Genomic DNA, 26,032 nt, shown 5'->3' on the forward strand with positions numbered 1-26,032 from the left:
ATGCAGCAGCTAGTGTAACCTCTGCTTATATTGTCAAATTTTTATATCCCCACAGAATTCGGTTTTTAAAACGTTATTCAGCTCTATTCAAAAAAGGTGTGGTTATGGTAAAAGGGCTGGTTATGGGCGGGACCAATAACAGACCGTCAGCTCCGCTCCGCCCCGCTCTGCAGTCTGTGACCGCGAGGCAGCCCTCGTGGGCGGGGTTATTTAAATGAGTAGGCTGCTCTCCACAGTCTTTCTCCCTCCTCTGGTCTCTACTGCGCAGAATCAGGTGGCAGGATCGCCAACATGGCGGAAGATTTTGGCTTCATTTTCATTGAATGAATGGGAACGGAGACACGGCGTCCATCTTTTTTACAGTCTCTGCATTATTTGGATTGAGCCCTAGCACCTTTTCCCAAAATTGAAGGCCAAGTTCCATATAATGTGAAGTGGGTGTCCCAGAAAGACGACACCCAAAGAAGATCAACAAATTACAAATGCGTCAATGGCAGAATAAATTTGGGATAGGCAGAGAGAAAATTTGGAGATTTTTTTTATGGGCGCCACTAACCATTTAAAAGAGAAATGAACAGGCTTTGCCAAGAAGCATTGGTACAACAAATAAATAATGCAGTAACAACAAATTTCCTTACTTTTTGTGCTATGTTATTTTGGCCTTAGCCGATGCATAGGTCTGTTAAACTGTCTGATGTTTGTTGTATTTATTGTAATGTTCCAGTTCTATGTTGCACATTCGTTGCACGCTTGCACTTTATGTTGTCTATTGTTTTGTTGTTCCATGTTGTTCAGTGTAATTTCAGTGCACTGTGATGTAATGTAATGACTATAAAATTCTCTGGACTTGACTTGACTTGATACTAGACTGTGCCTCTGACAAACCCCGCCCTCCTCGAAATACCCAGTGGTTCAAATTACTTAGCCAATCAGGGCGCAGGCTGCAGCCAATCTCAGACCAATCTGAGTAAATCTGAGCGCAGGTGGGCGGGGCTTGTCGGAATACGGGTGGTGGAGGGAAAAATACACAGAAAAAAGCTCAGGGAAGCGGTCTTCTCCGAGCCAATGGAAACGCAGCTGAAGGTCGCGAGCGCAGTTCTGCGAAGCGAGGCGCGCGGATTGTAAGCTCACGACGCAGCAGCAGCTCGCGTACAGAAAAAAGACACACGCGCGCGCGCACACGGAGAAAGCGCTCGCTTCTGGGAATCCGATTCCGGGAACGTGAGCCTGTTTGCAGCTCGCGAGGGTGAAGCGTTTAAAAAAACGGTTATTTTTCGTACTAAGCTTTCTCTCGGAAAGACGCTGAACCGCCGCGGGTTTCTGGGTTCGGCTCTGGAGCGGTTCCCGGAGTCACCGGGTCGACTTACCGGCCGCTGGGAGCCTCTTTATCGGTGTTGACAACTCCATTATCCAGTGGTTTAGTGGAGACGCCGAATCACCGTCGAGATTTTTCATCGCAGTGATTTAAAGTTACTGCTGCAGCTTTTGTCGCCATATTAACGGTAACGTTACCGCCTGGAACAATGCCTTCATCCGCGGCGGCTCTTCACCGGACTCCCGTTACCGGAGATCTCCCGGTAAATTGGAGTGATTTGGGCTGTGAGAGAGGACCGCGGGCCGGCAGGTCGTGATGCTCTTGTGTTTGCCGAGGTAAGAAGTGTCCGGTTTGTCCGTAAAACCGCCAACATTTCTCTTGGTTTTTCTGTTTTGTTTTTTTTACAGCCATATTTAAAAACTAGGTTAACCTAATAATATTAACGCTAGCTAACCAAGGCTAGCATTTTTGCTTTGCTATTTTAGCAATACTCGTTATTACAGGCGACTACCCAGTGTTGAATGTTTAACTAGCTGCCTTTGTTATTAACCTATTTTTGTTCGTAATGTTTGTTCCGTCTACATGTAGCTTTTATTATGAACAATTATTTTCTTGGCAAAAAGTGGAATTAAAACAGGGAAACAGGAAGCTTAATATTTACAAATAAGTAGCTGTTTTTTATTATGAAAACGGCAAAGAAAGTATTATTATTATTCATTACTTCCTAACTAACTAAAGAAAAAAATTGTTATTTGACTATTAATGTAGTATTTTGTAATAATATATAATTTTGTGTTTGTTTGGACACCACTTCTCATTCAATTGGTTTTCTTTCTTTTTATGATTTTTTTTTAACGTTGAATTTATTATTTTGTAAACATAAAGTTTTAAATTAACCAGAATTTATATTTTACATTTTTCTAAGTTGCAGCATTTAGTTTGACTACATATTTGCCCACTCTCCGTATCTTTTCAGTGGCTTCATAACATAAGGTAGAGTCTTCTGGAAGACATATATAATGACGATATTATCATGCATCCCTAATATACAAATAATTTTTAAATTATGATTTTATTTATTAAGGGGAAAAAATCCAAAACAATCAAGGTCTTTGTGAAAAATTGATTGTGATCAATCACAGTTTTTGGGAAGCTAGTTTCAATTTCACTAACCACAACCAGGCCTCATTACTGCCAGACCTGTAGAAAAAAGAAATCACTTGACAACATAGAACAGCCAGAAGATCCCAAAAAGCAACAGATTATGCTGCAATATGAAGAAATCCAAAAACAGATGAGAAAATAAAGTCATTGACATCTGTTTTTGGAAGGTGTGTATCCTATTACATCTGGCGTAAATGTAACATATAATTAAAAAAATAACATCATATTGAATGTAAAACATGGTGGTGTGATGGTCTGGGGCTGCAAGAAGAAAAAAAATCCTCGAGGTGCACCTCCAGGAATGTCTTCAAGATGCTAAGAAACTATTTCAGGTATCACATAAAGCCACTGGGAAAATACCAAAGTGTGCAAATCTATAATCAAAGCTAAATGTGGCTACTCTAAAGAATCTAAAGTTTAAAACCTATTCTGGTTGAACACTTTCTGTATACAAAATAATTTCATGTGTGCCTGTATAGCTTTAATGTTTTCAATATTAAATGTAAAATATCATAAAAAAAGAAAGAAAACACATTATATGAGAAGAGGTGTCTATGTTCTTTTGACTATTACTGAATATATAGTAATAGCTGGCCCAGAAAACACAATTCCATTGCTCCACGGCTCAGTGCTGGGGGGCTTTATACTAATATAGCACATGCCTGCCATTTAGGCATAGTGCCAAAGGGGTCAAGTTTATCTACTCCAGAGAGTTCTGTGCTATGTGCCGTATTTCTGTACAGGGATTAGACAAGCTGCGTGTGTATTTGCACATCTATGTCAGCAGTGAGTGCAACTTAAAGTAGTCATAAACATAGATAGCTAGATGTAATATAATCAGTTTTATAGAGTTCTAAGAACTGCCTGCCATATTAGTACTCATTTTACGTCACCCTCTCAAACACCAGCCTCTTTTCACTCAAGCAGAAATCCTGTAACATACATAAATAACTGATTCACAAACGACCTTCAGCAGAAACCTCGTCTCAGACACTGTGATAGAGATAATAGAGATACTGTTAAAAGAAGTACTCACTCAGCTATCTTCAAATGATGTTATGACCCTTTTGGGAATTTCACATTCTTGTGTGTACCACATTAAGGTCATATAACAAAAAAGAGATGACTATACTGTGCCTGTTCAATTAAACTGAATCACATTTCTCTATATAAACAGCTTGAGCTCCTGTTTGAGAAAGTTGATAATTGAGTGTTATAGTTCTTTATAATAGAAAAGGTTCTGTGTATATAATACAAAAAAACACAAGACTTGACATGAAATCAGACATGGGCAAAAACAGTTTGGCTGCTATATACTTTTCAAAAATGTCCTTACAATATACAGCTGTACTATAGCCTTTACTAAAGAATACTTGATTTTCTTTTTCCAGCAGTTCTGACTGTTGTTGTTCAACAGTCTTTTAACATTTGGTCACTGGTGTATCTTCCCATTGTATAATCCCAGAGCCGTACTTGTAAACATGTACTATTTGTTTTATAATTCCCCTTTCCGGTGCAGGCCAGAGAAGGATTTCAGCCCTCTTTCTCAGTCTTTGGCGTCATTCCTCATGCTTTAGTGCAGTTTTACTTGTTGCTGTCAAACTAGTTTTTCTCATAAGAGACTTTTAAAATGTTTACTGTGGTATACAGATTGTAAACATGCTATACAGATTATTGTTTTAGAACAAAAACGTAACACACTTAAGGTAACTATTAGATTATTAAATTAGAAAGCACTTCAAAAAAGCAGCACCTTAGTTCAGATCCCTCAAATAATCTCACAACATTTCTATGTATTTTTTCGTTAGGGATATTCCTGGAGATATGACAAAACACTAAACATGTTTTAATAATTTTGGGAAAATACTACTGCAACAAAATAATAATAAAAAGTTTTAGTTAGTATAACTAGTATAATTAGTATAAAATCTGTAAACATCTGTAAACGTCAAATACAGTAATTTTTCATAGCTCTGATATTGTGTAAAATAATAATAACATGAAAAACATTATATGACATAAAAACAATGTAATGTTACAAAACATTTTACCACAAAACTAAATTGCAGTATATTTAGTGCATGCAAATGCATTACAAACATTAACAGTTCACAGTAAATAGCAGAAATACAAAATATTTTAACTATTATTACAATCCATTTTTTTATCATTGTAAATTGTAATTTTTTATCATTGTAATCATGTATGAGAAAATATGGCATACTATATCTTGCTTAGATATAAAAAGAAAAGATTACATTACATTAACAGGCTATTAATGCATGTCGTTAAAGTACTTGGTTCTTAACACTGTGATTTTGTGAGTATAATAACTAAAACCCTCTCCATCTCCTCTCCTCTTTTTAAGGCCTCCATTGCCAGGGCCGTCCTCTGTGATGGTTTCTGGGAGAATGAGAGTTCCGAACGATGGTTCGGAGTCTGATGACCGCTGTAACCAACTGATCCCTGTACAGCCAATCACTCCTCAGTCATGGGACCCAACAGAAGACCTACGCTGCATCACAACCGCATTTCAGCACCTGCATGCATCAGGTACCTCACTTTACCACTTAGTTTTCAGACCCAGTAATCTTTTATTTTCACTTATTTTAGCTATTTACGCTGCTTGATCATCATTAGCAGCAGCAACTGGAGACCAGGAGATCACAATTGTAAGGGTAGATAACACCCTCTCCCTACATCACTTCTGTTGTGATGCTGTCTGGTACAAGCATCTGTTGGCTGATGTATCACAGCTGGGGATTCGGTGCTTTCCTCAGAGGGAGTTGGATGCGTACTGATGCTTTATTGGCAGCAGTTGGAGATTCTAAATCTTTTCTGAGCCAATCATTATACACTTTTTAACTGATTGGTCTGATTTGATCTGTAGGTGATTTTTTTTATAGATGTATATTATTTTGATTATTTTGGTAGTCGACTGATCTGATGATTTTTTTTTCCGATTAGTCAACAATTATTTCTGCCATGTCCTTCACCTCTAAAAACAATAGAAACAGATGAACATGAAATTTAAAAGACATTTAATTGCCTAGATGTTGTTTAAACATGGAAAGTAAAGACAGAAATATTTAGTAATTATGTAATCTGTTGTGTTTGGCCTAAATTAAGTGTAAACTGTGTGAGTGAGTGGTACTGTTACAAATGACCGATTAGTCGACAATTAAATATGTAGTTGACAAATTTAAATAAACGATATTGACGATTGTATCGACTAATCGTTGCAGCCCTAGTTGTATTCTTGACTTAAGATCCCACTAGTATTGCTATATATAGCCCATCTTCTGTTCAATATTTTCCCTTTCAGGTATATAAACGACTCCCTTTGTATTTCCAGGTTGGTACTGGGGGAGCATTTCTGCAAGTGAAGCAAGGGATGCTCTGTCAAACATGGTCGAGGGTACATTCCTGGTTCGGGACAGCAGCCACCCGCACTACATGCTGACACTGTCGGTGAAGACAGCCCGGGGTCCTACCAACGTGCGCATCGAGTACAGTGGCGGACACTTTCGCCTGGACTCTACCTCCCCGGCCCGCCCCCGGCTGCTCTCCTTCCCAACTGTTCCCGGCCTGGTACAGCACTACTTGGGCACTGGAGGAAAGGAGAAAAAGGAGAGGGGCAATAAAGGGGAAGAGGTTCCTGTGGCACTTAAGGACAGCGCCATCGTGATGAAGCTCAGACAGCCTCTACATAGTCCGAAAAACTTCCCCAGCTTACAGCACCTCACTCGGCTCGCCATAAACAGGCACACGGACCGTCCGGCTCAGTTGCCCCTGCCGCGCTTGCTGCTGCTCTACTTACAGGACTATCCCTTCCAAGTATAACGAGGAGCCATTATTATTTATTGTCAGAAGGACCACTTAGCCTAATGCTGGGCTTCAGCGTGGGGTGCTAAATGGGCAGCGTATCTATCTGTCCACTCTCCTGAGAGAGAAATAGAGACCACTGAATGAGCTAGCACTTTTGATTGATATCGGAGTTGTAAAAAGGGTTACTTTGTTACCCTGACGACCGTGAGCGGTAGGAATATGTGTGACTGTCTATCTAAAGCCTGCCAGATGTAGCATCATATCCTGAAATGCTCTGCAGTGTCTAATTGTTAAGACAATCATGGCCTAAAGTCAGTGCTACAGAGCCAGCTATTGGTCATTTGGTCAAACAATCTGAGATTAGAAACTGTGCCTCAATAATTCCTGGACTTTTACAGAAGACAGTTTCTATTATAGGTGTAGCAAACATAACATAAATCTGCCTTTATAATTTCACCTAATTGTTGGTATTTAACTATTTATTGAATAAGACTAGAGCACAGATCATGACTAATGCTGCATTCTGTTTACCTTAGTTGTCTGATCTTAAAACTGGGACTGAGCTGATCACAGTATATTTATACATTCAGGTATCAGCTATATATTTAAGATATTAACTTTGTCCCAATGTTTAGCATTTCTAATGATACCAGTCGAAAACAACACATTATGCAGTGTTTGGAGCATCCCAACACAATTGAAACACGTCCAACATCTGAGTTCAAATAGAATCCAGCATAAGTTTGCAGTACTTAATAACTGTTTATAACAGTTTGCTACGTGACCATTAGAAGATCACCCTGCCAAATGTTTGACATAGATAATAGATCTTCATTCTGAAGCCTGTGGTAGACATTATAAAGAATCAGATTACGGCTGTACAATAAATTGTTTCAGCATCGTTATCGCAATGTGCACATGCACTATAGTCACATCGGAGGAAGTGCAATCTCTAGTACAATGTCAAATTACAGTTTTGCTGCTTGATAAAAAAAGGAAAATTAAATTTTTACACTATTTTTATTTTCCATGACTACATCTACTGGTGGCGGATTATAGCTGCCCAATATTGTTTCTTTTAAATACACAGAGTGCATTATTAGTATAATAACATGATAGATCACATGATGTCTGGTGAAATCTGGTAAAATCTATATTTTACATTTTGCAGTATATGGCTGTCTTATTTGGGTTCTACATACTGATACATTTACATGCTGTTTGTCACAGGACAGGAAATAGTTGTCATGTCCTTTTTGACTTTTCCTTGTCCAATGGAAGCTATAAAGAATGCTGCACTGATCTGTGGGATATTACTACCCACTGTGCAGTCCACTTCGCCTTGCCATAAGCACACTGGCAAGTAAGTGTTCAGCCTCAATCACAAGATAACACCTCACAGCTTATAGAGGTGTGGGCTTTCCCAGGCCATCTCCTGAGGTTAACAGTTCATGATCAATTTACATACTGCTGTCCAATGGCTTTTGGTATATCAGTGTACTGTATGGTACTGTAAGGTATTGACTGTATACTAATGACTATAACTTAATAGTGTGGGTTTAACAGGTTAGTACACAAAAATATTAAAAACGTACTAAACGAAAATACTGAAGCTCCAGTCGCTGTGATCACTGCACTTGCATCATTATCCGCAATTTTTTCCTTATTTTTTCAAATGTGACCAGATCCTCCCTGTCCGTTTAGCATTGCATGGTGGGTTACAGTGTCCATTGTAACTTTTAGACGCAAGAGGTTTAGAAAAGAAAATGGACTCATTCAGCTGACCCTGCATTTTCTATTGGGGATATTCACAGTACAAGCTGGAGCCAGCTGTGAAGAACTGCTTCCTTCATCCTGTTTCCAGATGAACAATATTTGTTCAAGTGAAACAAAATGCAAATTAATGTGACTTTGAGCAGATTTCTGAATGTTTGTTTTTTGTAAATATTTTTATTTTTTATTAAAACTACATTTATATTTATTCATGTCTTTACAATTTTGTTACAGATTCTTTCAACAAAAACATATTAAAATATAATAACATTTAAAATATATAGTTTACTGTGCTTATAAGCACGTCTCGAAAGTAGGTCAACTTAGTTTATCTTGAAACATCACAGGAATCAGCTACTGATGACATCATCATGTTCTTTTCGAAGAGATGTTCCATATGAGCCGTGTGAAAACATTTCCAAGTAGAGCATCAGATTTTTTTTATCATCTGGCATCAACATTAGTTTACATATTCAGCTGTTTTTTTTTTTATTGTTGCTATTAAAACCTTAAAGACAGATCAAGCTGGGGAGGGGGCAGATTACATTTAGATTAGATTAGATTAGATTAGATTTTTTACTTTATTAATCCTCAAAGGGAATTATAATTTTACAAAAGTACAGGTATATGCAAGGCCACTTAAGCACACTTAATAATACACAGTTTAATAAAATTTAAATAATAATACACAATTATAGTTTGGCCTTTCACGATTACTATTTTTGGATTATTGTGCAAAATTATATTTTTATTATTGCATACATAATATAATGATAATACAATAGCATAACAATGCAGTTACACCCTTTTAAAGAGCAGTGAACTTGGTGTTTTTTATATTCAGACACTGAAATTAGTTGTATAATAATAAAAAATAATAATAATTATGATTATTATTATTATCAAATGAACATCAGTAACATAAAACCATTCACAAATGGTCTCTCTATGCTGAGATAAATATAATGGAAGATATTGAGGTCAGCTAAATGTATTAGGCTCATGTGATATATTGTACCATCAATATATCATATATTGATCAACAATGTAATTATTGTGACAGGCCTAGTATAGTGTTTACAAATGTATAGTAAGTTTACAAAGCTATAGGATATGCACAGTGAATGTATAGTACATTAATTTAAGGTTTAAGGTTTAGATTGATATATATATTACTAAAGTACTGCACTACATTTCCTGATTTTTTCTTTACTAAAACACAATAAAATTATATTTGCTAAATTATACTCTACACAGTATTCACATTCCAGAGATGGCTGTAGCTGCACACACCCCCACCCTCACACACACACATGCAATATACAGTATATACAAACATTCACTTAAGCTTACAGTTACTGAGCAGGGGATCAGCGAATGTTTCCAGGAGACATAATTCCCGAGTTGGATTCCATGAAGCGGCCCTGAAAAAGCCTCTTAGCAGGATTACAGCCAGAGAGGCCGCTATTAATACATCAGTATGAGCTATACTATACTCTCTCTCTCTTTCTCTCCCTCTCTCTCTTTCTTTCTCTCTTTCTTTCTCATACATTGCATGGGATGCAACTAAAAACACAAACTCTGCGACCACTTTATCAAAAACGGCTACCAAACGGCTTTCAATGAATAAACATATATTGACCATTTTCCATTTTGGAATAAATCCATTATTCTTTTTTAACATTAAAAACTCATATGTAACTTGTTTAGACTTATATTTTCTTCATTCTTGAAGATCTTTATAATAATAGAAAATATAAAATCAATTAATAAAGTATCTTTGGAAAAAACTAATGCCTTAAACCTAAAACTTTGAGGACATTTATTAATTGTAAATGAAAACATCGCTGAATACTTAATCTGTTTCTTAATATTTTTCTAAAAGATATTGGGAGATACTAAATATTAATTAAATTCATGTTTTAAAAAAATTAAGTACAATCATGATGTACAGTACCAAAATTCAAAAGTCTGGACATGTCTTCTTATTCAATATTTTTATTTATTTCTTTATTTACTTTAGTTTTCTACATTGTAGATTAATATTAAAAACATTAAAACAATTAGGGGACATATGGAATTATGTAGTAAATAGTAAAACAAAACTGTTTTTCCTTCACAATCCCCTTGTCTAATCCCGATCAACTGAGGTGGTGTTTTGAGGTGATTTGATATGAGCTTCACTGCGTGAAGGAAAATCAGTAACCATTGTTCAGCACCTCCAGGAACTCCTTTAAGAAGCTGAGAAAACTATTCCAGGTGATTCTCCCTCATGAAGCCAATGAGAATAAAATACCAAGAGTGTGCAGGTCAGGTGCCCTGCGATGGATTGGCGGCCTGTCTGTCCAGGGTGTATCCTGCCTACCGCCCGATGTCGGCTGGGATAGGCTCCAGCCGCCACGCGATCCTTAACGGATAAAGCGGTTGATGATGAGTGAGTGATGAGACGAGTGAGTGTGCAGGTCTGTCCTCAAAGCTACTAAAACATAGCTTCTTAGAAGAATCTAAAGTATAAAACATATTCTGGGTGGTTTAATACTTTTTGTTTACAAAATAATGATTCTGCATGCGTCCCTTTATATCTTTAATATCTTCAATATTAAATGTACAATATAAAAATACATTAATGAGAAGAGATATAACAATAATAATAATAATAATAATAATAATAATAATAATAATAATAATAATAATGAATCATAGTTAATAAATAAAGTACCTTTGGATTTTGCTAATGCTTTATACCTAAAACTATGAGATATTTATTAATTGTAAATGAAACCATGCTGCGTACTATTAATATTACTATTTTCAGGATAATGAAAAAAATGAATCCTTCCTTTATTTTCTGATTTTTCTATTTTTGCATTTTGCCAAATTGTTACACAAAAAAATCTGGAAATTGAGAGATTCAAGGTTAGTGTAATGTTTAGCGGTTCAATTTTTTGAATGTTTCAAGCTAAATTTATAATGAGAACATTGGGTATAAAACTTTTTTTTTTATTATTTAGTATAGAAAAGAAGAATTTTTTCATCCAGTTTTTTAGTTTTTCATTTTAGCCTTTCGTAAACAGACTTTCAGGAAAAATAAAAATAAAAAAGTTTTTTTTTTTTTTTTTTTTTTGGAATATATCTGATGGTATAAAAAAATCTGATTTTTTCCACTAAAATTCCGATTGTGAGGGGCAGAAAATGACAAACTAAACATTATAAAAATTGGGTGATAAAAATATTTATTCTACAATTAACTAAATGTAAAAAAAATAAATAATGAGTTTTTACATACAATTTTACATTTTTGCATTGAACCCCAAACGGAAAATTGATACATGTTACACTAACAGTAGAGCGCCCTCTACTGTTTTAAACGCTCACTAACAGGCCTTTTACTTTGAAATATCCCATAGGCTGACTTACGTACTTCACACACCATGGGCGCGTCCCGAACCGCAGAATAACACACTCAGTATCAGTATTGTGTCAAATCAAATGCCATAACTAATGGCTCACTCACTTACTAGTGTAGGAGGGGACATGTGGAAGTGTGTGATTTGGGACACAAACTTGTCAGAGCAGGTTTCCTTTATAAACAAACCTTGCTGGCTAGTTAGGAGGAACTTAGATTTCAGACAGATTCATGTCCACTGTATTTTATTTAGACTAAATTTTATCCAGTTTAATATAAAACTAACCACGTCTTTATCTTATTTATCGACACATTTCTTCATGGTTGGCATTTCGCCGCGGTTGTGCAGTTTGATAGCTGTTAGCTAACGTTAGATACCGGTAACTAACTTTTTACTGGTAATATTTTTTTTAGTTAGCTAGGTTAGCTAACAGTTTTACACCCGGTTTCCTTACAGCAGATGAAAGAAGCACAACGCTCAAGGTTTACATTCGGGTTGTCTGTTTATTACACGTTTAACTAAAACATTAATTTTAATAAAATACGGGTGTTTACAATGTAGCTTAGCTGGTTACCCGCTAGCCGGCTAGCTAGCGTTATCACAGTCATGGCTGGGCTGGTTAGCTAACGCTAGCTGAGCTAAGCTAAACTAAGCTAGATCTTAAACTCGACCTGATTCAGACCTACGTCTGACAATCGTTAAATCACCTCACAGAGGCTAAACGGTCTAGAAACTTCTGTATCAGCAGTTCAGCTCCAGGTAAGTTTTAGAAAGTTAGTGTAACAGAGTAAGTGAGTTTAATGGGTGGGTAGTGTAGTGTAGTGTAACTTTTAGTGTATTTAATCACTGTTCAATAAAAAACAAATACAGCTCTGGTAAAACTTAAGAGCCCACTTTCTGATAGCAAAATCAGATTCTCTGATTTTGCTATTTATAGGTATATGTTTAAATAAAATGAACATTGTTGTTTTATTCTATAAACTAGGGACAACATTTCTCCAAATAAATATTTCCAAATAAAATATTGTAATTTAGAGAATTTATTTGCAGAAAATGAGAAATGGCTGAAATAACAAAAGATAGGCAAATCTTTTAGACCTCAAATAATGCAAAGAAAACAAGTTCATATTCATAACGTTGGAATAAACCTGTTTTAATCACAGTTTTCATGCATCTTGACATGTTCTCCTCCACCAGTCTTACACACTGCTTTTGGATACGAGGTTATTACTATTACAGAGATAGGCCAATGGTAGTGTAAGGAGACTTGCCCAGCAACTCTTATTGGTGTAATGCAGCATAGTCACCCAGACCGGAAACTGAACCCCAGTCTACCACATGATGTGGTAGCTCACTGGAAGGGAGTGGTGTAATCCACTGCGCCACACCAACCACAGTTCTTGTCATCAGCCTAAAATTACCAAATTGGTGCATTCCTATTAAAAAATATTAAATAAATGGATGGACTATTTTATTAAATCGAAGGAACACTTAAGTCTCTAAATATTTTTCCTTTATTTTAATACTTTCTAGGCTTTGTAGTATTTTGTGACATCAATACCAGAACTAGATATGATAGCCTAATTATTTACTAGCATGTCAGAACACTGTACTTGTGATAACTGTGCAAAACAATGTAATTTAAGGTGAACTCTTTTTAAAATCCTGCAATATTACTGTACTTTCAGTGCCAGTTCTGTATCTCGCAGCTTGTCCAGAAATACATGTCTTTTAGTGGTGGCTTGCAGTGTGAATTTCACTTCCTCAATGTAGAGGATCCTGGGAGTAAGAAATGCCATTTCTAGCATAATGCTGCTTTAAGCTCAAAATGATATTAGCTGAAACATTTCAGAAATTAAGTTTTCTATGGTATTTTGAAGTTGATTTTAAAATACAGTGGGAAAAGTCTATATCCATTAAAACTAATTGGTACTCATGGCCACAGTTCTCATGGTTTCAACAGGCAATATAATAACTGCACAGTTCCAATAAAATCTCTATTTACACTCGATTACAACGATGTTTCCTGAGAAGCTAGTAAAATGTACTATTCACAGAAGTGCTAATGTGACTTGCTGGTGTGAAATGTGTTCAGCATGTCTCATAAATGCCTGAATAAATCACTTCTGCAGACAACAATGGTATAACTGCACTGTGTATCCATCTATGTGTGTATAGAGCACTCATCTTTTAGCAACTCATCTCATGTGACCTGTGCGTGTCTGCAGAAATCACTGTGAATGTACCATTGTTTATGTTGCAACAAACAGCAGCATTTTTTTTCTGTCTCTTTTGTTTAGGCAGTGGACTGTGTCTAATATTAGCTACTGTAGGAGATGAGTCAGATGACCTGACTGCAAGTTCTCAGCACTTTATTGTATTTCAACAATGTCAAAAATAGCGTGGTATCAGGAAAAGGTGAGAGGTCCAATAATCACTTTATTGAAATATTGTACAATATATGTGTATGATCTCAGATATCTGGTTTTATAGCATAACTAGCAGTATTTTTGGGGGGTGAAAAGGAGAGGTGTAGATTGGTAATACAGGTAATACTACTGGTATTAGGCTAAGCAAATGCCCATAATATGATAATCATGCATTTTCGTGCAACCCTAATTGTAACAGGCACAGATGATAAAATGTGACCTAATATTTTGTTTTTATCTTTTAGATTGGCGCCTATGATCAACAAATATGGGAGAAATCTTTGGAGCAAGCTGAATTGAAGGTAGGAGGAAGTCTGAAGTTCTCAGATGAGTGTTAAACTGTGAAACTGTGAATAGAGTCAAATCTGGTTGTTCGCAGGGAATCAGAAACAAGCCGAAGAAAACTGGCCACATCAAGCCGGACCTCATCGATGTTGACCTGGTGAGAGGTGAGTTTCTGTTTGAGGATGTTGGTTGAAGTTGCCTTTTCATGCTGATCTAACCTGTTTTGTTTTAATTTCTCCTGTAATGTTGTGGGTAGGTTGTGAGCTGTGGAGAACTTGCTTAGCTTTGCACATGAACAGAACTTCCTATTCGTAGCTTGTTTGTGAAAAATGAAGAGCATCTACCAAAGATTATATGTAATTTCTTCTTCTAATGTCTTTTCTTTTAGGTTCCACATTCAGCAAGGCCAAACCGGAGAGCCCATGGACTGCTCTGACCCGTAAAGGCTTGGTCAGGGTTCTCCTGTACCCTTTCTTCTTTAAATGGTGGATCCAGGTTACCTCCAAATGCATTGCCACTGGAATACTGTTGCTGTACTTTCTGCAAGGTAGATTTGTCTCTTCACATACCATTATTAAAAATCTAAGATATACAGCTCTGGAAAAAGTAAGAGACCATTTAGAAAGTATGAGTTTCTTTAATTTTACCAAATTGAAAACCTCTGGAATATAGTCAAGAGGAAGATGGATGGTCACAAGCCATCAAACCAAGCTGAACTGCTTGAATGTTTTCACCAGGAGTGGCATAAAGTTATACAAAAGCAGTGTGTAAGACTGGTGGAGGAGAACATGCCAAGATGCATGAAAACTGTAAATGAAGACCAGGGTTATTCCACCAAATAATAATTTATGAGCTCTTAAAACCTTATGAATATGAACTTGCTTTCTTTGCATTGTTTGAGGTCTGAAAGCTCTGCATCTTTTTTTTTTTTTTCAGCCATTTCTCATTCTCTGCAAATAAATGCTCTAAATGACAATATTTTAATTTGGAATTTAGGAGAAATGTTGTCCGTAGTTTATAGAATAAAACAACAATGTTCATTTTACTCAAATATAGATATAAATAGCAAAATCAGAGGAACTGTTTGAGAAGCTCAAGTGGACTCTTAATTTTCTCCAGAGCTGTAAGTAACATAGTAAGTTCAACGATTTAATGTAATAATGCCCTGTCTGTAGCAATGATGAAAGGTAAAACAAAAATACATTGTTCAGATATAATCTTTATCTAGGACATATGTTAGGAAAATAAGATCAGTGTGATTTTTTAAATATAAGAATCAATTGTCTTTCATATTCTGTTTTCTACATTACTGTCTTCTTAATAGTGGCAGCTGTTGCATTGTATATAGAAGTGCCTGCAGCCACTGCCGGTGAGGTCGTAGGTCCAATGTGCCTGATGCTGTTACTGGGAACAGTTCACTGTCAAATAGTGTCCACAGAGTCCAGCCGGAGCACTGATGACAGCCCTGTCACCAGCCCAGTTACAAGTCGGACAGCCAGCCGGGCCACCAGTCCTGCTCGTAGGAAAAGGTGAGCTGGGACTGCTCTTGATGCAGCCTGCTGTTAATCTAGCAGCAAGCAAAAATATTACCGGTAATATTAAATTATTTGAATTTGTGTGTAAATACATTTAGGTTCTTAAATGTGAGTTTTTCTGTAAGATGTGATTGTAATGGTTAAATACCTGCTTACTGGTTTGCTTACTGGTTTCTGTAGACATCGAAAGGCTAGAGGATTGAAGAGAGCAGATAAAGAAGAAGGAAGAGCAGCCCTTAAAGTGTGGAACCCTAAAAAGAATCAGCTGTTCAGCAAATCAGAGAAAAGACAGGTAATTGTCTAGTAACTGTACCTCTTACTATTTTAAACACCTTTAGTCAAAAGTTTCCAATCAGTACTTTTAATGACATAAAGCACATTTATTTGCAGATAAATGTACACAATTATTGTAATATGATGTGGCTTAGGCCCTATTCCATTGTACGTGGAAATGTGATATCTAGGACCAATGTAATTTATGTAGTTCACTATACAGGGAGGAAGGAGTTGGATTTTTCTGTGTTGGATCTTTCTGTGTTCTACAGTTGTTGTTGTTGGATTCACTATTTTTTTTTTTTTTAAGTCATTGTCTATAAGCATTTATTACTGCTTTGTTTCATCAGATTATATAATATGTGACCTAAATACCTACTCATCTTTTTCCAGTAATACTCTGGATTATATATTTTCATATATAATATATTAATAAATCATGTTTTTAAGAGTTGAATGGCATTTATTTCATTACTGACAACACTTTTGGTCATATCTGTCACAGAACTCCTTGAGACAGTCAGTGGATGGGCTGTCTGAGGACCTTTCCAGTGACGAAGAGGAGGGTGAGGAAGGAGAGCGGCCCAGAGACAGACTCATTCCACCTGCTCAGGCCAAACCTGCTCCTGGACTCAGAAAGAGGCTTTGCAATGCCAAAACGACCAAGTGTCCCCCTGTTCCCAACACGCAGCATCCAGTTAAAATCAACAAGGTTTGTTTATGACCAAAGCAGATGAGATATTATTATTATTATATATTATTGTTAAATTATTATTACTACAGACTTACTGTTTAATAGATACGCTATACCAGTGATATGGTAAGGTAGCACTGATGAGTTTTTATGTCAGTTTTTTTCCGTGTGCTCAGCTACAGTTCCTGGTATTTCCTAAATTTCCATCCACGTTCATTGTTTCTTCAGTTTCTAAATGCCCTGTTTAGTAAACTTGTATGTTAGGTGTTTTTTTTTTTGTATGCTCAACAGAAGGAAGCAGATGACTCTGGGACGGCAGCCATTACAGCAGCAACACCTTCAGAGGTGGAGCACCTGCAGCCTTCCGAGGATTCCCGGCCCGCCTCAGACTCGGATGACATGCTTTGGGAGGAGCTTTTGCAGGATCCTGACTCCGCCTCCTCAGTAAGCAGTGATAGTGGGGAGGAAGAACTTCACTGCCATAACCACACCCTCCCTCCACCCACTGTTCTCACCAGTGATGATGAAGAGGCCTTTCCACAGGTTGGTCCAGTATAAACAGTGATTGTGTTACTTATTTAGAAATTAGTTTAAACAAAACCTTGTATGTCCAAAATGGCAAATTTCATTTTTGTTGGTTGAGTAGAACTGCCAAAACAGCAAAAATGGAAATTAAGTTTTTGTGATGATATATGAATTAGAGGTGTGCCCTATTGCATTGTACTTAATAATATCCCCAAAATGTTTGAATATCATTATCGCAAAAATGCCCAGAAATTTTATGAGTTTATTTTAGGGCCATAATGTCCATCACGGTACAAGAAAATCAACACACTTCTAATTTCATATTAAATATCTGCCCAGTATCATTTATTTTACTTCAATCCTGGATGTATGGAGTGCATTATTAGTATGATGACATGTTGGATCTTTTGGACTATACATACAATAATATTGCCAAATAAAGTATTACATAAATTTTGTTGCAGTAGTGTATTCTTGAACTATTTCTTTTATTAAATGTTTTGTCATATCGCCAAGAATATTGCTATCACAAAAATATTGATATGATAAAGTAATTTAACCAGTGGCGATGTGGTGATCCAACGATGTTGAAGCTAATATTTGATGCACCAAGATGATGTTAAAGAACCATTATTGTTATTCATATAAAGATAACAAGACATTGAAATCAGCCTCTCTGTATGTTCTTTTTAGCACCAGCTGTCCTGGCTGCAGGCCTGCCACCCTTCCAAAGATCGTGTCAGTGCCATCATCTGGGAGCAGGGCGAGTGCAAGAAGGCTGATATGTCTGTGCTGGAGATCAGTGGCATCATCCTTACAAGGGCAAGTTTCTTCTTTTGGTCTTTCGCTAATATAGTAGACTGACAAATAATATTATAGTGACCAGTTAAGGATTGACTTTTATGCTCTTGTGCTATGGTATTGTCATTTCCTAGCATTGAAGAAAGTCAGAAATGCCCATTTTAATCTTAGTATAATTGCTACGATATATTTATTTTTAAGGAATACACTAAGGCCTAATCCCATTTCTCATTAAGTAACCCTTCTACAATCATTTCTGTAATCTCTGTGTGCAGGTGAAGGTGGTGGAGCAGGGAATGGGCTATCTGGTGTTGGGAGGTTTGGTCACAGCCACACTGGCTCTGCTCCCATTCTGCTTCCGCCTGATGCAGCAGATGGACATGACCCGCATCAGTTCCATCACTCTGCATGAACTGGCGGTCATGGCTGCTGGAACTCTCAGCACTGGCTCATACGTGTTCTTTTTTATCACCACTGTGGAAAGAGTCTTCCTCACTGGACTTTTTTTCTTCATGATGTGTGTTGCTGAGAGAACATATAAACAAGTAAGGATTGTGTTTTAGTTTTTAAAAATCTTACTAGCTATAAGGCTGAAAGTAGTGTAATAAGGAATTGGCATTGCTTGCTTTTGAGCTCTCCTAAAGTTATACACATTCTGAGTCATGTGAAAAGGACACACTTTTCACATGCATTTCTGGGCAAGCTGCCTGACATATAACTAGCACTGGATTTGAAAGAATCAAGTGGACTGAGTTGGTACAGTAAAATGCCTGCATGTTATTATAATGAATTTCTGGAATTCTTTCAATGTATTCTCCTTGTAACAGTCTTTGGAGCCACACAAGTGTATTTTAAGCTGTTATTTTAAGGTGTCAATATAAGATATGGTTTAGATATGCTTTAAAACAGTGGGCTGTCTTCCACAGCGGCTCCTCTTTGCCAAGCTCTTCAGCCACATCACATCAGCACGAAAAGCGAAGATGTCCGAGATCCCACATTTCAGACTGAAGAAAGTGCAGAACATCAAGATGTGGCTCTCACTCCGATCTTTCCTTAAGGTCAGTCTCTGTAGTTGACCTCCTGATGTACATAAACAATCTTAGGAATTTTACATCTTCAGGTTCGAGTCATGTAAAATTTAAGTGTCGTTTTAACATAAAAATTCTTGTTTACAGTTGCCCAAATCAATATTGGCGGTGCTATTGGTAACTAAATGGCAGATTATTTGCTTTGTGTATTGCCAGCATGTTAGTTGAAATAATGAAATCTAAAATATGTCTTGTTTTTACCATATCAGCCATATTTGTAAGAAAAATAGATTGAAATTGTTTAAGAGTATGGAAATATCAATATAAGAATTTCCAGTGATTTCCAGTTTGAACTAGTCCTGAAATGTGATTTGTCTGTGTGTTACAGAGACGAGGACCCCAGCGCTCAGTGGATGTCATTGTTTCCTCCATCTTCCTCCTTGCACTCTCCATCGCCTTCACTATATGTGCTCAGGTCAGGCAGAGTTCAACAGCGCAATTCATTATGTTAGGTTGTTTCTTATTGTGCCCATAAGGGTAAAACCAGTGACGTGCAGAATGAGTGTGTTCACATTGTATTGCAGATAGTGGTTCATTTTTAAGTTTCCAGTTTTCGTGATGAAATCTGACTGGTATGTCGTATTCAAACTGATTGCCACAGTAATGCAATTTATTTTGGTACCTACAGACTCCACAATATTAATAATGATAGTATTGTTGTTATATGACTTACTATTGCTGACTTTGCATTCTGACAAAAAATACATAATTTAAAATTCAGTCTGGCTGGTCAAACTGCTGAATGCAGCGTTTCTTCGGTCAACACGACCTGCAGGGAATATAGTGGAGACAATGAGAGACATGTACAAAAAAAAAAAAAAAAAAAAATGTGCGTCGCTGGCATATAACACAAACAGTCAGAGGACCTTTATACAGGCATCATCATCATAAAAACTGTGAAATACTTATAACTGATTAATAGAACCTTCTGCATAATGTGGCCATGACTAGTTTCCCTTTTTATCATCATAATCACCAAGGTTCTCTTCTGAGCCTAATAGACACACATGCATGTACATTTTTTGTTATTGTTTAATTCTGTCTTTCTCCTAATAATGCATTTTTAATTTTGTTAATGGCCATGTTTATGCACAGTCCTGTAAAGGTTATACTGATAGGAAAAGCTGATTTCCGATCATAAGAATTATCAGTGACAGTATGCATGTTCTGGTTCTCTGCTTTGTGGCTGCAGCTGCTGCACAGTCACCACACCTTTCTGGACTGGGAGAGTAACTGGGAGCTGCTTGTGTGGGGCAGTGCTCTATTCGTCTTTCTACTGAAACTGGCCACACTGGGGGCTGAGACCAACCACAAGTACAGCAATGCATCCGTGCTGCTCACTGAACAGGTAGGGTTACGCACATATTTAGTGTAGTATCTGCCTTCTCCTCTAAATTAGAAAATAAAACACTTCCATTATAAACACATACTGCAAGTGTTGTATTGCTGTTTTAAGAAAACAATAAAGAGAAACATATCACAGTATTTTAAGGGGCTACTGTATATCTTATTTATTCTATATACTAGAGGTGTTGTATAATGTATCATACAGGATAATATCACCAACATTTTTGCCACAATACTATAAACCTCTATATCATGACATTGCAATATTCTTGAAAGCAGTCTATTTTGTTTTGTCTATTTTGTATATTGTTTTAGAATTTACTGTACTATCTTTTAATTGTTTGTTTGCAGTTTATATTTATGCTAGACAAATACACTGTACTTTAGTTCTGTGGTAGCTGTTTGTGGTTACATACGTTTATTTTTGTTATTTTTTTTTAATCTTGCTCAGCTACTTTTTAATAAAACACTATACTTGGGAGATTTCTGATTCGAATCCTGTTCACGTAGCTTGCCATCAGCTGCCGGAGCCCTGGGAAAGCACAATTGGCCTTGCTCTCTCTGGGTGGGTAGATGACGCTCTCTCCACATCGCTCCAGGTGTTTGTGAGCTGATGCAGCTGCATCAGCTGCAGTTCCAACAGAGACGGTGGCTGACTTCACATGTATCGGAGGAGGCATGTGCTAGTCTTCACCCTCCTGCTGTTGGGGCATCACTAGTGGTAGGGGGAGTCCTATCCCTAGTAATTGCCCTTTGTAAATTGGGGAGAAAATGGAATAAAAAATTAGTAAAAAAAAAAAAAAAAAAAGTAAAAGACAATAGTTTATATATTTGTTTCTGCTGAGTGTATAACTGTAACTCTGTTACATTTGCCCAACATAAAACATTTACATTTTGTTACAATACATTTTGTTGCAATAGTACATTCAATATATCATATTGTTGCACCTTTTTATGCTCTCACTTCTTGACAGATGACAATTGAGTAAAATTCTTTTCTATTAACTTCTATTAAAAGCTGAACATTTTGCGTTCCCATTTTTTTTTTCTTTTTTCAAGGATTTAGTATGACAAAGTCACAAAGTCCATGAACATTTGTACTTTATGTACAAGTGTTTTAAATAGCACTAAATATTGCAAATATAACTACAAACCCACGGACTGAAATATCTCTACCACTTGACTTCGGGATGAACAGCGCGGCCTTTCTCTCTCTGTGCGTGCAAAGTCCTTCACCTACCAAAGCGGGAGGAGGACGCGCGCACATAGGGAGGGCGGCGCTGTCCAATTCCTGAAACACTGCCACACTGTCTGACTGAACACAGTCAATTCCTGAAACAATACCACACTGTCCGGCTGGACACAGTCAAGGCCAAACACTAGTGGTCCGGTCAGACCTGTGAAACTTGAGTACTAACACGTGAAATTATGCATATTAACATGAGCTAATCATTAGCAACGCCTCATCAGCAGGTTTAACGTCATTTGGGGTATAAAACATGGAGTCAGATCAGAGGGGGGTCAGAGCTTATGCTGGGACGGCTGTTAACTGTCTGATGTGTACGGTTCTCCTGAGCTCAGTAATAAATACTTGGTTTGCTTTCAACTTCACTCCACCTGTCTGCGACTCTCTCTATCAAACGAACACGCAGGGGAGTTGTACCCCGGATGAGGGGTGGGTGTTGACCCATCTTTCATTTTTCTTTTTTACAACACTACCAAGGTATGGTCTGACTGTACCATCCTGGAGTAATTAATATACTCACACTAAAAGTGATGTAAATTGTAGAATTAAGTCATAAGTAAGTTTCACAGTGTGTTTGCTCTGGTTTTGTTTACTCACCAGATAAACCTGTATCTGAAGATGGAAAAGAAACCAGACAAGAAAGATGAGCTGAGCATCGTCAACAATGTTCTGAAGCTGGCCACCAAACTGCTGAAGGTAAGCTTCTTGGAGTTATTTTTTATCAGTCACATGACTACAGTGATGGGAGTGTATTGTGTTTATTACTTGATTTACTGTATATTTATTAGCAACAATTACTTTTTGTATTAAAATATAATGTATAATTTGGGCGTTTCTGTATAAAACCCTGTATTTAAGGTTAGCTGATGCTTATTGACTATGAAAGCCTAATAAAAGATTAAATTCTTTATAGTAACATTGTGAAGATTTAATTGTTTATAACACTGATTTAGTTATATGCTAATATATTATAGATACAGTAACTGCTGTAGTAGGTTTTTCTTTATAAAATAATAGATTAAATCAGGAATTCAAATTTTCTGTGGGTTCTTACTTTTACACAATATTTTGGGTTGATAGAAATTGGAAATTATAAGAAGTATGATTAATATTTTCTTTGTTTATTTGTTTTTTAAACTTATTAACAGTGTATCAATGGACCCTTAAAAAAAAGAGTTAAAATGTTTTTAATGTTTTAATCTGAAAACACTGCTCTTAGTTTCATTTCTGTTTGTGCAGAACTGTTAATTTCTGTTTGTTTGAACATAAATAGTTTTTTTTTTTTTTTTTTTTTAGAAAATACAGAAATTAAGTGTTATGTGCTTTCTGTCATTTTGTTATTGTGAAACCGGTCTTTAATGTGGTTCTGTGTGATATTTAATAGTCATTTATGCTTTTTATATTAGGAGTTGGACACTCCGTTTCGTTTGCTAGGCCTGACTGTGAACCCCCTCATCTACAACATCACCCGAGTGGTCATCCTGTCTGCGGTCTCTGCTGTGGTCAGTGACCTGCTGGGGTTCAATATCAGAGTAAGTCCCAGGCATTTACATGCTGATTATCTCTTCAGCCTGTGGCCTTATCTTTTGCTACAGTTTATATGATAGATTTATCATTTTTGCACTTTTTTTCTTGTTGCAGCTTTGGAAGATCAAACCATGATGAGAAACCACTACAATTCCAAGTTTAGGAGGAGAAGTTTAATCCTGCTGGAGGAACAAGCTTCAGTCTTATATTTTGTACATGTGTGCAAATCTACTGACCAAATCTATGCATTCCTGTGCCTCTGTTGCCTGTACCATACAGCCAAAATCTATGAATCTAGAACTAATGCAGTGTCAGCATGCTTTCACGTGTGACGCTGGGGGCCTGATGCACATATTTGAGCCTTTTTTTTTATACCCACAGCAAATATAATTGTGGGCATAGTTAGCAAAGAATTGAACACTTAGTGGCCAAACATTCCATATATTAGATGCCACTCCATCACAGTGCATCTGTGCCAGGATTTTTTTTTCTCTTTTTTTAGGAATTTGTGGTCTCAAGACACTCCGAAAAAAATTTATCAAACACATAGTTATTATAAAAAAAATAGTTGCACTTCCTTTATAAATGAAGAAGGTTACCAGGAACAATCAATGATTAAAAACTGATTAGATTGATATGGGTAATTCTGATTCTGCATTTGGATTCGCTCCCTACATGATAGTAAAATAGTCCAAATAGTGCAAGATATAGCTCTGTAAAAAATTAAAAACCACTTCAGTTTCTGAATCAGTTTCTCAGATTTTGCTGTTTATAGGTAAATGTTTGAGTAAAATTAACATTGTGGTTTTATTCTATAAACATTTTTTTTTCAAATTCCAAATAAAAATAAATAAATTGTCATTTAGAGCATGTATTTGCAGAAAATGAGAAAACAGGCTTTCATACCTCATATAATGCAAAGAAAACAAGTTTATGTTCATAAGGTTCATAGAGTTCAGAAATCACAGTGTGCATGCATCTTGGCATGTTCTCCTCCACCAGTCTTACACACTGCTTTTGGATAACTTTTTGCCACTCCTGGTGTAAAAATTCAAGCATTTCAGCTTGGTTTGATGGCTTGTGATCATCCATCTTCCTCTTGATTATATTCCAGAGGTTTTCAATTTGGTAAAATCAAAGAAACTCATAATTTTTAAGTGGTCTCTTCTTTTTTCCAGAGTTGTATAGTGTACAGAATATGTACACTAAAATTTCCAATGTATACCATAATGCAGTGCGATGATGATGTGCCAGATGCTCTGAGAGCAGCACAAAATATTTTGGTTTATTCTTTGGTCATTCCCTAGTCAGTTAACTGACACAAATGCTATACAGTGATTAGTAAAGGAGTTAATGAGTGAACCATCCCGAAAACAGCTTTAGTCATATTTATTGAGCTACACCTACAGAAGTAGTGTGTAATGCATGTGTAATGCAATATGCCTGACATTTGAGAGGTTCCTAACGATGTCCTGCAGTAATCTATCCCCTGCATTTTAAATATTCTCAAGCAGTAAGTGTTAAATGTTGATAGAGCATCCAATAGCATCCCACCCATTTACAATCAGGGATAGGTCTGGCGATGCAGCAGGCCATGGCCTAGTATCTGTCTCTTTAAGACAAGCTCATGAGACAGCAGCAGTATGTGGACAAGCATTGTCCTGTTGGACCAGCACTCCGGAGTATGAGTTCAGAAATGGTAGGGACTCTTTTTGCAGGACCTTTTCTTTCCTGTCAGTTGAGTCTTTCTGGGTACAACTTTTTTTTTTTTGACTGATATTTCTAATATGTGAAAGCACGTTTCATGTTGGGGTGTCAGTGTCTTCAAACTGATTTTTTTTTTTGTGAGAATTTCACAGGCCAGATTGTGGAATGACTGATTCTGTATGTAATTGAAAAGTCCTTAATGCACTTGTCAGTGTTGCTGTAAACACAAATCTGCTTGATCTTGCATTCCAGTTTGTGCCCAGAATTCTCAGAAACACTTAATGAGAACGCCACACCTTCTTTATACATAACCACTAAGTGCCTTGTGAATGTGATAAAGTATACTAATATACTAATGCAGTGTGCTCTTTTTTATTTGTTGGATTTGGACAGTGTAGAATCTGATCTGAGAAAAGTATCTACCTGTTTACAAAAAAAAAAAACTAAGTGTACTGGGGACATTGCACATTTGTCATATTAAATTGGTCATTGTTTACATGAGAGTTTGTTGAATGAATGAAAGGTCTGCTGGTGTCAGTACAGTACTGGCCAAAATAGTATATGATCCATCTATATCTACAAAATCATGTACATGCTTAACCACAGAACCCAAGCATGCATAGGAGTATTGTAGGTTTCAGATAAATGTATTATTAACAGTACAGTTTAAGGCAGAGAAAAATATTTTCAAATCATGAATGTTAACGATTAATTTGGAATTCATGCATCTTTTTGTTTGTTTTTAGCTGCAAAAACAGCAAAAGCAAGCTCCCTGGCCTTTTTTACCTTCTCAACCTGAGCATGTACTTTAGACAAGCTGTTTGCTCGCCACTCCAGCAAAATATATGATCTATTTCCTTTTGTAAAGCTACGAGTCATCTCTCAAATATGACGTTTTTTGTTGCTGGTGAAGAAGGCGACGTTTATACACGTATCAATGTGCGCATGTAAGGTGTTTTAGGGACAGATTTGTTCACATTACACACAGATACAGGTCACTTACATTTGTGAATGTGAACCATCAAGGTCTGATCTGAGCAAAAAATAGGATTTGAGCGATGTGTCTTGTAATGTGAACATAGCCCAAG

General features: G+C 36.7%; 2 protein-coding genes across 3 annotated transcripts; both read left to right on the forward strand.

Annotated features, from left to right (window-relative positions):
* The first annotated feature begins 1,054 nt into the window (after nucleotides 1-1,054).
* On the forward strand, nucleotides 1,055-8,288 carry LOC103024017 (cytokine-inducible SH2-containing protein). Its single transcript, XM_007247712.4, has 3 exons — nucleotides 1,055-1,650; nucleotides 4,848-5,032; nucleotides 5,835-8,288. Exons 1-3 carry the CDS (start codon nucleotides 1,631-1,633, stop codon nucleotides 6,320-6,322), a joined length of 693 nt encoding a protein of 230 aa, XP_007247774.2. The 5' UTR covers nucleotides 1,055-1,630; the 3' UTR covers nucleotides 6,323-8,288.
* Nucleotides 8,289-11,648: 3,360 nt separating this feature from the next.
* On the forward strand, nucleotides 11,649-25,440 carry phtf1 (putative homeodomain transcription factor 1). Of its 2 annotated transcripts, none has more exons than XM_007247704.4 (17): nucleotides 11,649-12,246; nucleotides 13,788-13,905; nucleotides 14,162-14,218; nucleotides 14,296-14,365; nucleotides 14,590-14,748; nucleotides 15,526-15,730; nucleotides 15,917-16,028; nucleotides 16,515-16,721; nucleotides 16,995-17,246; nucleotides 17,922-18,050; nucleotides 18,305-18,574; nucleotides 18,956-19,087; nucleotides 19,446-19,532; nucleotides 20,310-20,465; nucleotides 22,311-22,406; nucleotides 23,117-23,242; nucleotides 23,352-25,440. In XM_007247704.4, the coding sequence occupies exons 2-17, from the start codon at nucleotides 13,876-13,878 to the stop codon at nucleotides 23,370-23,372; spliced, it is 2,109 nt and encodes a 702-aa protein (XP_007247766.3). In that variant the 5' UTR covers nucleotides 11,649-12,246; nucleotides 13,788-13,875; the 3' UTR covers nucleotides 23,373-25,440. The 2 variants fall into 2 exon arrangements, with proteins under 2 accessions (XP_007247766.3, XP_022538481.2); XM_022682760.2 differs by having other exon boundaries at nucleotides 15,640-15,730.
* Nucleotides 25,441-26,032: the final 592 nt, after the last annotated feature.

The sequence above is a fragment of the Astyanax mexicanus genome, chromosome 24, assembly GCF_023375975.1.
Source record: "Astyanax mexicanus isolate ESR-SI-001 chromosome 24, AstMex3_surface, whole genome shotgun sequence".
Lineage (NCBI taxonomy): Eukaryota > Metazoa > Chordata > Actinopteri > Characiformes > Acestrorhamphidae > Astyanax > Astyanax mexicanus.